Source organism: Phyllostomus discolor, chromosome 12 (assembly GCF_004126475.2).
Source record: "Phyllostomus discolor isolate MPI-MPIP mPhyDis1 chromosome 12, mPhyDis1.pri.v3, whole genome shotgun sequence".
Taxonomy (NCBI): Eukaryota; Metazoa; Chordata; class Mammalia; order Chiroptera; family Phyllostomidae; genus Phyllostomus; species Phyllostomus discolor.
Window position 1 is genome coordinate 71,240,972 of NC_040914.2, and position 12,725 is coordinate 71,253,696.

The 12,725-nt window shown below is 44.0% G+C and overlaps 1 protein-coding gene and 1 long non-coding RNA gene across 3 annotated transcripts in view; one reads left to right on the top strand and one right to left on the bottom strand.

Annotated features, from left to right (window-relative positions):
* PLCG2 (phospholipase C gamma 2) overlaps nt 1-12,725 on the top strand; it is a 144,873-nt gene that overhangs the window by 111,281 nt on the left and 20,867 nt on the right. The window contains exons 28-30 of one of the 2 annotated variants that reach the window (XM_028501928.2): nt 1,392-1,537; nt 2,314-2,428; nt 3,358-3,525. In XM_028501928.2, coding sequence (XP_028357729.1) covers nt 1,392-1,537; nt 2,314-2,428; nt 3,358-3,525 — 429 coding nt within the window. Of the gene's footprint in view, nt 1-1,386; nt 1,538-2,313; nt 2,429-3,357; nt 3,526-12,725 lie in introns of both variants that reach the window. The other variant, XM_036012265.1, reaches the window with a different exon arrangement.
* Nucleotides 3-4,342, bottom strand: LOC118497559. Its single transcript, XR_004900083.1, has 3 exons — nt 4,211-4,342; nt 2,300-2,570; nt 3-428 (listed from the first exon to the last, which is right to left on the bottom strand). It is a non-coding gene; the product is annotated as an uncharacterized LOC118497559 (long non-coding RNA).

The following is a 12,725-nucleotide window of genomic DNA, read 5'->3' on the forward strand; positions in this document are numbered from 1 at the left end:
TAAGGGGAAACTTGTGGCCAGTAAATCTAAGATGATGGTAGTGTCATTCCAAGCACAGTCTTCTGGGGCCTCTGGTGGAATACACTGTCCCAGTACCTGTGATTTGTCTTAGGAACTGGTTCAACCAGCATGCTAGTGTGAGGCTCATCAGTTGAATAGAGTGACTAAGGGGACTGATGGGTACATCTGACAGTGGGCACTTGTATTTGGCAGGTTCTGTGTTGGCAAGTGACAGACACTGAGTGAGTCTGGATTAAGAAAGAAAGGAAATTCATTAGCTCACATATTTAAAAAGCCTAGAAGTAGGTCCACCTTCAGGCACAGCTGGATCAAGGTGTTCAGTGGCTTCCTTCTGCACTCGCCTTCTTCCTGGTGCATCTGTCTTTGAGGGCTTCATGCTCAGACTCCCCTTCAGAGATATTCGCATGCTGCAGAAAACCAACACGTGGAATTCTTTTTACATAAACAGCATAAATCACAGTGTTTTGCACTTTTGGGGATCTGTTATCAGTTATGTCCTTTCTATTGCTTTTATGCCTACACAGGATTCCACTGACTAGAACCATCATTTATTCAACCAGGCCCCTGCTGAGGCACACTTAGGTTATCCCCAATCCTTTGCTATTCCAGATAACACTGCCTTCTGTAACCTTCTGTGAGACAATTCTCAGAAGTGCAGGGTGGGTTAAACAGCACTAGCATTTGATCAACTGCCCTGAGGACAACCACTGAACACCTGTGTCCAGGGGTGCCTGAGCTGAGACCCTCAGCCACGTGCTTCCGTAGAGCTAGTGCAGACTGGTAAAGCATTTGAATACACCCCTCTGGCATAACTTCACCGGCTTAGTTTGATCAATCTTTGCCCATCCAATAGACAGAAGTTGCCTTGCCATCACACTGTCATTAAAGCTTCCCGTATTGGTGTTGCCCTAATTTTGAGTCACATGAACCAGTTTCTCACATATTTAGGAAGCACTCGCTCTTTCTTTTCTGACCCAGCTCTTCTGGGGGGTGTCCGTATTTATAGCACACATCGATCAGCTGGCTCCCTGGGTTAACTTTAGATGTATTTGTTTGTCTGTCATCTGAGTTAAAAGGCTTTTCCTTTCCACAGCGTGTCTTAACTTTTATGGAATTTTTTTTTCCCTATGTAGACATTTTTAGCTTTGAGTGGTTTATAATTTCTTTTTATGGTTCTGGATTTGGTGTCATACTTGGAAAGGTGTTCCCTGGCCTGAGATGTTTTAAAAACCCATATTTTCTTTGAGTTTAAGTATCTGTTTTAACAACTGGCTCATACTATTTTTGGGAATAATCGCCTGTGTAGACTCTGGCCCCGGAGGCCAGCCTTTCCCGCCGGACTTACCGCAGCAGTGCCCTTTCCTTCCCAGACAAGTACATGCAGATGAATCAGGCCTTGTTCTCTCTCAATGGGAGGACCGGCTATGTCCTACAGCCCGAGAGCATGAGGACGGATAAGTATGACCCCATGCCACCCGAGTCCCAGAGGAAGATTCAGATGACCTTGACGGTCAAGGTAAGGCCCCGCTGTCCTTCTTTGCCCTGTGTCTAGTGATGCCTGTCATCTTGTTTAAACCATCACCACCCAGACATGGCTTGAGGGTTCATGGGGGTTTCTCCTGGGTCCTGGCGAGGACAGTTTCTGGCCAGGAGAAGAGGGAAAGAAAGCATGTGGGAAAACGGCCATTCGGTCTCCGTGGAGGGAACGTTTGTCCAGTTTTAAGGGTGAAAGCTTTTTAAAGTTCACTCAACTTTCAGAGAATATGTTGTCCTTTTGTGAGAATTTTAATTTTTTCCTCTTTGGGAAAATATGAAAGGTAGAAAAATAGACTGCATTTCTCATAAGATTTAGGAAGAAAAAAATGAAGCATTTGTAACCAGAGGCCTTTAAAAGAAAATCACACACGCCCTCATCCTTTCCTCGGAGCTGGGAAATCAAGTGATTAAATGCCCTGTATCTGTAGGTGCCCACCTGCGCATGGGTGGATGTGTTGCGTGTTCAGGTGAGGCGCACCTGTTCACTTTGATGGCATGGGCGCTCTGATCCTGGCTCATTTGAACAGCTCCGGGAATCTGCCCCATTTCCTCATCCATGGGAGGGAAACAGCGGTGGTACCCACTTCAAAAGGTTGTTAGGACTTCTCCAACAAAGAAATTGAGGCTGGCTTTGAACTCATATAGTCTGATGCTAGAACCAAAAATGAGCTCCCTGCTAGACCACCCACACAGGACTTGTTAGCTCCTCCCACAACGGCCCTGGGAGAATGCCGGCACTCACCTTCGGTGTCCTAGGTTCTCGGGGCACGCCATCTTCCCAAGCCTGGACGAAGCATCGCATGTCCCTTTGTGGAGGTGGAAATATGTGGAGCTGAATATGACAACAACAAGTTTAAGACGACGGTTGTGAGTAAGTTGCATGGGTCCTTCCTTCTCTTACACTTCCAGTGAGCTGTGTCCCATGTTGGGGCTGCCCTTCGTCGGGGATTCTGTAATGCACTTTGGCGGTCCAGGTCTTTTCCTTCATCCCTCTTTCTCACTACAGTTCAGCTCTGGGAGAGGAAGCAAAGGACCAGGTGATTAAATAGTTGGACTTGTCCCCAGTACTGTGACTCTGCCTGTAACTCCAGCCGGCAAGGCTCTGGCTATCTGTGCAGCAGCCCCACCTGCTTTACCTCTGTAGTCCAAGCCTAAGAAGCAGACACACAGAGAGGAGGTGACTGTCTGACCCAAAGTCTGCATGCAGCCCAACCTGCATGATCTTTTCCCAGAGGGCAGGGAGGCCTAGACAAACGTGTGTTCTTCCATTTTAAGCCAGGAAGAAACTGTGAACTGGGGGCCCTCTGAGGCCTGGGTCATGGCCCCTGGTGAAAGGCGGCCCAAGGACAACTCACACGCTGACCAGAGAAACTGGTGTTTGTGGAGGGTGGCAGGTTGACTGCCTGCCGTGATCTGTGAGGCTGGTTCTCCCCTGACAACTACAGAACCCACGCTGGCTCTGCCTCTCCAGATGCCCTAACACACCCCCGTCCCTCTTACCTCCTCCAAGCCCACCTCTTCCTGCTCCACCACCGCCTCCCGCCCCTTCCACAGCCCAGGAAGGTGAGATGGGAGCCGCGTGAAGGGGTACAGGGTCCTCCCCCTCCTTACTCAGGCCTGTGACAACAGCTTTATCAGGATTGCTACTGGGAAAAAGATTATTCATATTTTCTCAGATCTTGGCATAGATGCATATTTACATGGTGGCTAAGGAGATTCAAAGCCGATGAATGTAGAGAAGGTTTTTCCAGGAGGGGGCAGGATGAACGGGGCCTCTAATAAGCTTTGATCACCTTCCAGATGACAATGGCCTAAGCCCCGTCTGGGCTCCAACACAGGAGAAGGTGACATTCGAAATTTACGATCCAAACCTCGCGTTCCTGCGCTTCGTGGTGTACGAGGAAGATATGTTCAGCGATCCCAACTTTCTCGCTCACGCCACTTACCCCATTAAAGGAATCAAATCAGGTAAGCGGCTTCTAATTAAGATGTTCAGCTGGGGCTAGCATTGTTCTTTGGCCTATGCTGATGGCTTTAAAAAGAATAAAAAGCATCTTTCAGGAAATCACTGCAAAACCAGTTAGGTGGCTGGGACAGCTCGTCTCGTGCTGCTTCCCTGAGCTGGCACAGGTGCAGCCTGTGGTTCAGCACGGGGACGGCGGCGGGGCAGGGGGTGATGTCCAGACGGGATGCCGGGCCCTTCAGAGTCAGACGTCTATGTGCAAAATTGGACTATTGGCTGATTGTCCACCTGGCACTGTGATTTGATTTCATTTGAAAGGTTAGAAGCCTATTGCCTGTCCTCAGCCAGGGGCCTGTGTCTGGTTGGAGCTCTCGCCCTCTCCCTGGATGGGAAGGAAAAGGCCCCCAGCCACTGGTGGGAGTTACAGTTGTAGGTTCACCTCTCCTGAGTCCTCTGGGCGAGTGGCTGTAGCTTTCAGAGCTTCGCTCTTCTCTTCTATAAAAGTGGGGCAGTTGGTTTTTCCTCCAGTTGCAGTTTTCTTCCAAAACATAAGCCAAGCTGGGTCATGTGACCAGCTCTTAAGAATCAGGAGACTGGGTCCCACCCCTCCAAGCCAGGGAGATGCTCGGGAGGGAGGAGCACCAAGCTCCTGATGCTGCTTCCCGGATACAGTTTGTCTCATCCACTTACCTGCTGGATTTTATGTAGAGTGCTTGCCAAACAGACTCTCCCTCCACATCGAATTCCCTTTCCCCTCCCTTCCTATTTGAGACATTAGAGCACAGATCCTTCTGGACTCCTCATGATGTCGCTGTTTCCCTGTTTTCTAAGCATTCTTTTTCAAGAGAAAACGGTCACTCTCATTTTAGTGATTTATATAAAAAAACTGTCTTTTTTCTTGATTGGAACCCTTAGGTCCTGTTTTCTGCCCCCCCCCCCCAAACTTGGAACATATCAGATCTTCCCTAAATTTCTAGTGTTTTGAGATCATAAATCTGATCATTCCCACCACTGGGCACTTGCCCAGGTAGACATGCTGGGACCCTGGTTAGAAAATGCAGGTTCCTGAGTCCGTTCCTCGGTGGGACTCATGCAGCTCAGGCTGGGATCTAGGACCCTGTGTGTTTAGCCAGCCCCTTAGGTGGCATTTCAAGAGAACAGCTAGACTGAGCTTGCCCGTCTTACCATCATGGAAACAAATCCCTAGATTAAGCAAGCACTTGAAAAATGTTTAAACTGATTTTTAGCACCTTAGGAACACGCAGCTTCCTAACCGACTCGGATGAGAACAGCAGGTGCTCCTCTGTCAGTCCCAGAGGCTGGGTGTTTGGCAAGCCCTCCTGGTTAACCTGCCCACTACCTTGTAAACTACATTAGATCCAGCAATTTAGGTGCAGTTGTTAACTTTGTAAATTGGTTCTTTTTCTTTTCTAATCCTCACCTGAGGATGTGTTTATTGATTTTAGGGAGAGAGAGAGAAACATTGATAGGTTGCCTCTGGTACGGGGCCCAACAGGGGATCAAACCTGCAACCTTTGGCTGTATGGACAACCCTCCAACCAACTGAACCACCCAGGCACGGCTTGTAATTTGCCTCTTTTAAAATAAATAACAATTAGGACAGATTCCTTTTTATGGTAACTATGCCAACCTATTCCTAACCTATGTCCACTTGAAGGATAAGGCACATGAGCAAGGCAGCCCCTCCCAGTGCCTTGGGGAAAGTTGATGAATCCTCCTTAACAGCCACCAAATTCTGTCAGTTCATCTAGAAAATGCTATGAGTTAGCTTGGAGATTTAACAAACAAAGCACAAAGCTTCAAGGATGATGAAAACCGTGACCCTTCACCCAACTGTGAGATACTCAGTAAGGACCTTTTCTTTCCCAGCTTCTAGCAATGCCTGGCACGTCCATATTTATGGAGGGAATGAAATAAAATGAACAAGCCCTTTGTGCACAAGGCACTGGGGGCCTTCTGAACTCAAAAATAAACTTTGCCCATTGTCATTAGGGATATGCTTAAGCTTTTAAGCCAGCTGGAGCTCAGGAAGAAAAACATCATTTATTGTGTTAGGTGCCTTAAACTCTTTCTCTTCTAATCCTCACAGCAATCCTGTGAAAGAGGTTTTTATCATCTCTGCTTTTTAAATAGAAGCACTTTGGGGCCTAGAGATGTTAATTAACTTGCTCAAGGTCACACACCTGTAAGACCAGAACTGGGTACGGAGCCAGATGTCTTACTTCCAACTCACGTCCTTCCTGTTCCCCAGGCCGCCTCTGCTCCTCCCGAGCCAAAACACTGCTCACTCTTCCAAAGACGTCTCTAGCTCTCTTGCCTCTGTGCCACGACTCAAACCAGCAAGAATAAAAACAGAATTAAACTGTTCTTGGTGAAATTGGCAAGCCCCTTTCAGTCCTACTTCCCAATATTCAGGAAGGGCCGCTGAGAACCATGAGACCTGGGCAAGGAGAGGAGGTATGTGGAGACGTTGGCAGATGTGACAGGGCCCCCCTCTGGAGGCACACACTGAGAGCAGCAGTACCACTCTGCTTGGAAGCATGTTAGCTGCGGGGCACAGGCTGCCTGGTAGGCTCCCCAGACACCAGGGGGTGCTCAGATCCCAGTACATTCTGATAGTCGATCCACACCTAGACTGAATTCTTCCCCCCACCCCACCCGCTGCCCACAGACCAGCCAGGAGCTCAGTCCCACTCCCGACCTCTAGGGTCAGAATCTGCACTGTAATCAGATCCACAGGTTTGATCATATCTGCAGCAAAGTTGGAGAAGCACAGGGGCTAGACTGTAAGAATTCTGTGGATATCTGGGCAAAAACCACAAACCAACCAACAACAAAATTCTCATCACCTGTGTAAGGAGTAACTCCCTCAGAAAACTTCCCTATAGCAGTATTCAAGGAGATCAATGTCCCCAAAAACCTTCCAGGGAAAAGAGTAAGACCTGAGGGTTTTATACCCACTCACTGTCACTCAAGCATAAAATTAAAGGGCAGGTGTGTTCAAACATGCACAGTTCAGGGATCTGTCCATGAGTTCAAGTTGAAGAAACAAAGACAAATCTAGCCAACGGAAATGTTCAGTAAAAGGGTGGCAAGCATTGGACACAAAAAAAATTGTGCATTTCACTGTGTGTGCCAATTTTATATCAGAAAAAGAACACTATAAACAAACACTGAGCTTTAGTTAATGAGATGCATGCTGACATATTCAGGGGAAAGTGTACCAGGCACAAAGTCTTCATCTTACTTTGAAATACACACATGTGATAGAGTGATGGGTGGAGAAATGTGATAAAAACAAGTATAGTAAAAGGTTAATGGTGAGATTTAGGTAGCGATTGTACAAGTGCTTCATGTAATACTTTTAGCTTTGCTGTATAAATGTCAGAAAAATATAAACAAGCCTACCTTTGTGGGAGAATTATGGCTACAAAATGGAACACACATATTATAATACCATGTTGATTTAGAAATAATATGGTTTTAACAAGTTAGGCGACCAAGAGGGGAGAAGGTACAGGGTTGTGTAAGCATGCCAATTTCCTCATCTTAAGCAGTGAAAAGCAATTGATTCAATAGATATTAAAGGTTATAACTGATAGTGTAAAGGGTTCTCTAAGAGAAATAAGGCTAATTGTTGAACAAGCCAAAACCTGAATGGTGAAATAGTGGGAGTGCCCTAATTTGAGTGTTGTTTGTCCTGAGAATCCGTAGCTACAATGCAAAAAAAACACCTTTCAAGTCGGAGAGGCAGGCCCAAGATGGCAGTGTAGGTGGATGCTGAGCTTGCCCAACCCTTCCAAGGATATATCAAATATGCACCTATATGCAGAGCCATTTCTCTTGAGAGACAACTGTGAGTCAATTGAAAAGCATCTACACAACAAGTAAGAGAAAGCGACCACATGGAGAAGGTTGGGGTACCACGACAGCTCTCTGGGAGCTGAGGAAACAACTCAGGACTGGAGGAACCACTGAGTGCCATTGCTTACATTTCCCCCAAATATGGACAGTGGGAAGGAGCTCCATCCAGGACCTCTGGCTGACCTGTAGGCCCCAGGTACCCCTCTTGGAGCTGGAGCCAGCAGAAAGAGGAAGGCACCATAGCTGCTTACAAGGGATGCGTCCACTAGGAGATTGATCCAGCGGATACAGCAGGGTTCTGCTTTGCACACTCACTAGGCTGCACACACAAGGGGCTTCCTTGCCTGGACAGAGTGTGGAACTAGCAAAACACTGAGGAATCCACATGCAGGACTGTCCCTTCCAGAGAAAGTGCAGAGATAGGTACTGCTGCCCATGCATGTGGGGCTGCCTCACCAGAAGAAAGTTGGGGAGCAAGCAAAACTTTGCAGTGCCCACCCACAGACTGCCTTGCACAGAGTGAGGGGGGTGTTGCTATGTGCAGGAAAGGTGCCCCACCTGGAGAAATAGCAGAGTTACTAGGGCACTGAGAAGCAGGCATGCAGAGCTACTCACCCAGACCCTACCCTAAGGGTGGACAATTAAAGCAACTGCTCTGCAGAAATGGAAGGGTGCAGCTGAGTTCAGGGGAGTAGCACTACCTTGAGAGGGAGCAGAACAAGCAAAGCGCAGCTGTGTGTGCACATGCAACTGGACGTTGAGATGCAGGCATGCAAAGCAGCCCCACCCAGACCTTGCTCTGATCCCAGACAGTTAAAAAAATGGGGCATGGTGAAAATGGACCTAGCAGCCTCTTCTACATCAGGTAGCCACACCCAGATTAAAATGCCAGGGAGGCACAGACACACCAGAATGCTCTATCTGGAACCCACTCCTTCAGGCCAGGTACCATACAAGGTACCTCACATGCCTGCCCCGAGTACAACCAGACTGCCAAAACTATTTAATGCAGTCTACACAGATACCACTCTTTCAAGACTGGAAGGGATATCTATTCCATTCAACTCATGGGAACAAATACAGTAAGTCAAACAAAATGGGGAGACAGAAGAATATGCCACAAATGGAGGAATAAGAAAAAAACTCCAGAGAAAAACCCAATGAAACAGATAAGTAATTTGCTTGATAAAGAATTAAAAGAAATGGTCATTAGGAAGCTCAACAAACTTGAGAGTGAAATAGAGGAACTTAGCACCTCAACAAAGAGATAGAACATGTAATAAAGAGCCAATCAGAGATGAAGAATACAATAATTTAAATGAAGACTATACTGGAAGGAGTCGACAGCAGATTAATACAGAAGAATGGATTAGCTATCTGGAAGACAGAATAGTGGAACTCATCCAATTAGAACAGCAAAATGAAAAAGAAAATGAGGCTAGTAAGAGATCTCTGAGATAACATCAAGCACCCTAATGTTTGCATTTAGGAATTCCATAAAATGAGGAGAGAGAGAAAGGAGCAGGAAGAGCATTTGAAGAAATAATGCCTGAAACTATCCTAACCTGGGGAAAGAAACAGACATCCAGGTCCAGGAAAAACAGAGTTCCAAACAAGATGAACCTAAAGAAACCTACACTACATCAAGACATATTGTAATTCAAAAGGCAAAAGTTAAGGATAAATAGGCAGCCTTAAAGGCAGCAAGAGTGAAACACTAAATCACATACAAGGAAAACCCCATAAGGTTATCAGCTAATTTTGCAGAAGCAACTTTACAGGCCATAAGGTAATGGAGGAGATATTTAAAGTGCTGAAAGAAAGGAATCTATCTAACCACTATGCTGTGCATCTGAAATTAATACAGAATACCATTTAATGTAAACTGTAATTGAAAAATAAAAGAAACTTTAAAAAAAAAAGGAATCTACAACCTATGATACTATATCCAACAAGGCTGTCACTTGAGATAAAGATATTCCCAGACAAGCAAAAGCTGAAGAAATTCACACCCAGTAAACTGACCTTACAAGAAATGTTAAAGGGCCTTCTTTATGCAGAAAAGGCTATAACCAGAAATAATACAGGAAAGAAAAAATTTATCACCAGTAAAGGCAAATATACAATAATCACAGTGAATCAACCACTTAAAAAGCCAACAGGAAGGTTAAAAGATAGTATTAGCAAAATTAACTATCACTACAAAAAGTAATCAGGGATATAAAACATGACATCAAAAACAAAGATCGGGGGAGTAAAACTATAGTGCTTTCGGAATATGATCGAACCTAAATGCTTCTCTCTCTCTCTCTATATATATATGAATTTCCTGGTAATCATACCCAAAACATACAAAAACACCTAATACATAGAAATAAAGATACAAAGATGGGGGGCTGCTAAAACAAGGAGACAAAGAACACAGTCCAAATGAAAGAATAGCTCAAAAGTCCAGAAAAAAGCTAAATGAAATGGTGATAAGCAATCTATCAGATGCAGAGTTCAAAACTCTGATTATAAGGATGCTCAAGGAACTTAGTGAGGACCTCAACATAAAAAAGACCCAGTCAGAATTGAAAGATACCCTAATTGAAATGAACAACTTACAGGGAAACAACAGTAGAGTGGATGAAGCCAAGACTCAAATCAATGATATGGAACATAAGGAAGCAAAAAACAACCAATCAGACCAACAAGAAGAAAAAAATCCGCCCCCCCCCCCCCCCCCCGCAAAATCCCTCTAAAACAAGGATAGTGTAAGTGGCCTCTGGGACTACTTCAAGTATTCCAACATTAGCTTTATAGTGGTGCCAGAAGGAGAAGAGAAAGAGGAAGAAATTGGAAATCTATTTGAAAAAATAAAGATTTCCCTAATTTCATAAAGAAAATAGACATGCAAGTCCAGCAAGCACAGAGAGACCCAAACAAAATGGACACAAAGAGGCCCATTCCAAGACACATCATAATTAAAATGTCAAAGGTTAAAGAAAGGTGAGGGGTGGTCCGGGAGAACGGGCGAAGAGATGAGGGGATTAAGAAATACAAATAGGTAGGTACAGGATAGCCTTGGGGATGTAAAGTACAGTATAGGAAATGGAGTATCCAAAGAACTTGTTCACATGACCCATAGACATGAACAATAGTGGGGGTATTGTCTGAGGGAATGGGGGGTGCTGGGTGGAGGGGGCAAAGGGGGAAAAATCAGGACTACCGTAATAGCATAATCAATAAAATATAATTTAAAAAACACAAAAGATGAAGAGAAAGCAATCCAATTAAACCACTGAAGAAAACCAACAAATTAAAAGGGACGAGATCAAGAGAAGAAGAAAGGAGCAGGGAGGAACCAGAAAAACAACCAAAATACAATTAACAAAATGTCAATAAGCACATTCCTATCAATAATTACTCAGTGTAAATGGACTGAATGCTCCAATCAAGACATAAGGTGACAGAATGGATACACATGACCCATCTATACACTGCTTATAAGAGACTCACATTGGATTGGAAAAACACACAGACTGAAAGTGAAGGGTTGGAAAAATATATTCCATGCACACAGAAACAGAAAGCTGGGGTAGCAATACTCATATCAGACAAAATAGACTGCAAAACAAAGACTGTAAAAAGAGACAGAGGGGCATTACATAATTTTAAAGGGGTCCATCCAAGAAGAGGATATAATTGTAAATACCTACACACCCAATGCAGAAGCACTTAAGAATAGAAAGTAAATGTTAATGGACATAAAGGCAGAAATTAATAGCAATATTATAGTAGCTGGGGACCTTAATACTACACAAACAGTGGATAGGTTTTTTATGGATAGAAAATTAATATAGAAATAATGGCCTTAATTTCCACATAAGACCAGTTTGATTTGATAGACATAGAGCATTTCATCCCAAAACTAGATTACATATTTTTCTCGAGTGCACATGGAACATTTTCACATACAACTCCACAAAACAAGCCTCAATAAATTGAAGAAGATTGAAATTATATACAGCATATTTTCTGACTACTATGGCATGAAACTAGAAATCAAAATCAACTACAGGAAGAAAAGTGGAAAAATTACAAAGACATGGAGATTAAACAACGTACTTCTAAACAACCAATAGGTCAAAGAGGAAGTCAGACAGGAAATCAAACACTCCTTGAGACAAATGAAAATACAACCTTAAAATATGAATGGGATGCAGCAAAAGCAGTTATAAGAGGAATGTTTATAGCTATATAAGGTCTACCTCAGCAAGGAGGAAAAATCCCAAATTTGCACCTAATGAAACTAGAAAAAGGAACAAACGAAAACCTTAAGTGGAAGGAAGGAAATAATAAAGATTGAAGTGGAAATAAGTGAAATAGAAAACAGAAAAGCAATAGAAAAGATTAATGAAACTAAAAGCTGGTTCTTTGAAAGGATAAGTACTCATCAAGCAAAAAAGAGAACACAAATAAAATCAGAAATGAAAGACAGATTACAATAAACCCAATAGAAATATGAATACTCTGAACAATTATATACCAACAAATTGGACAATCTAGAAGTAATGGATAAATTTTCTAGAAACATACAACCTTTCAAGACTAAACCAGGAGGAAAGAGAATCTGAACAGACCAATTATGAACAATGATATTGAAACAATATAAAAAATTCCCAACAAACGAAAGCCCAGGATAAGATGGCTCTTCAGGTAAATTCTACCAAACATTTAAAGAAGAATTAGTACCTATCCTTCTCAAACTGTTCCAAAAAAAGAGGAAGGAGCACTTCAAATTCATTCTACAAAGCCAGCATAATCCTAATACCAAAACCAGAGAGACACCACATAAAAGGAGAATTACAGGCCAATATACCTGATGACCACAGTTGCTAAAATTCTCAACAAAATACTAGTGAACCATATTCAGTGGTACATTAAAAGGACTATACACCATGATCAAGTGGGATTTGTACCAGGGATGCAAGGGTGGTTCAACACCCCCAAAACAAGTACTGTGGTTCATTACATTCAACAAAACCAAGGATAGACTTCCGGCAAGATGGAGGAATAGGTGGATGCACCGTGCCTCCTCGCACAACCAAGATTAGAACAACAACAATTTACAACCAGAAGAACATCCAGAACTGACAGAGAATTTATCTGAATGGAAGTCGGACAGCCAAGAAGTTGAAGTAGACCCGTACATACAGACTGGTAGGAGTGGATAAGCCCGGATTGCGCGGGTTGGTGGCGCGCAGAGGTCGGGGAAAACTGGGCGCAAAAATCAGCGCGAAAGCCATCCGGCGCACAAGAACGCAGCGGTGATCCC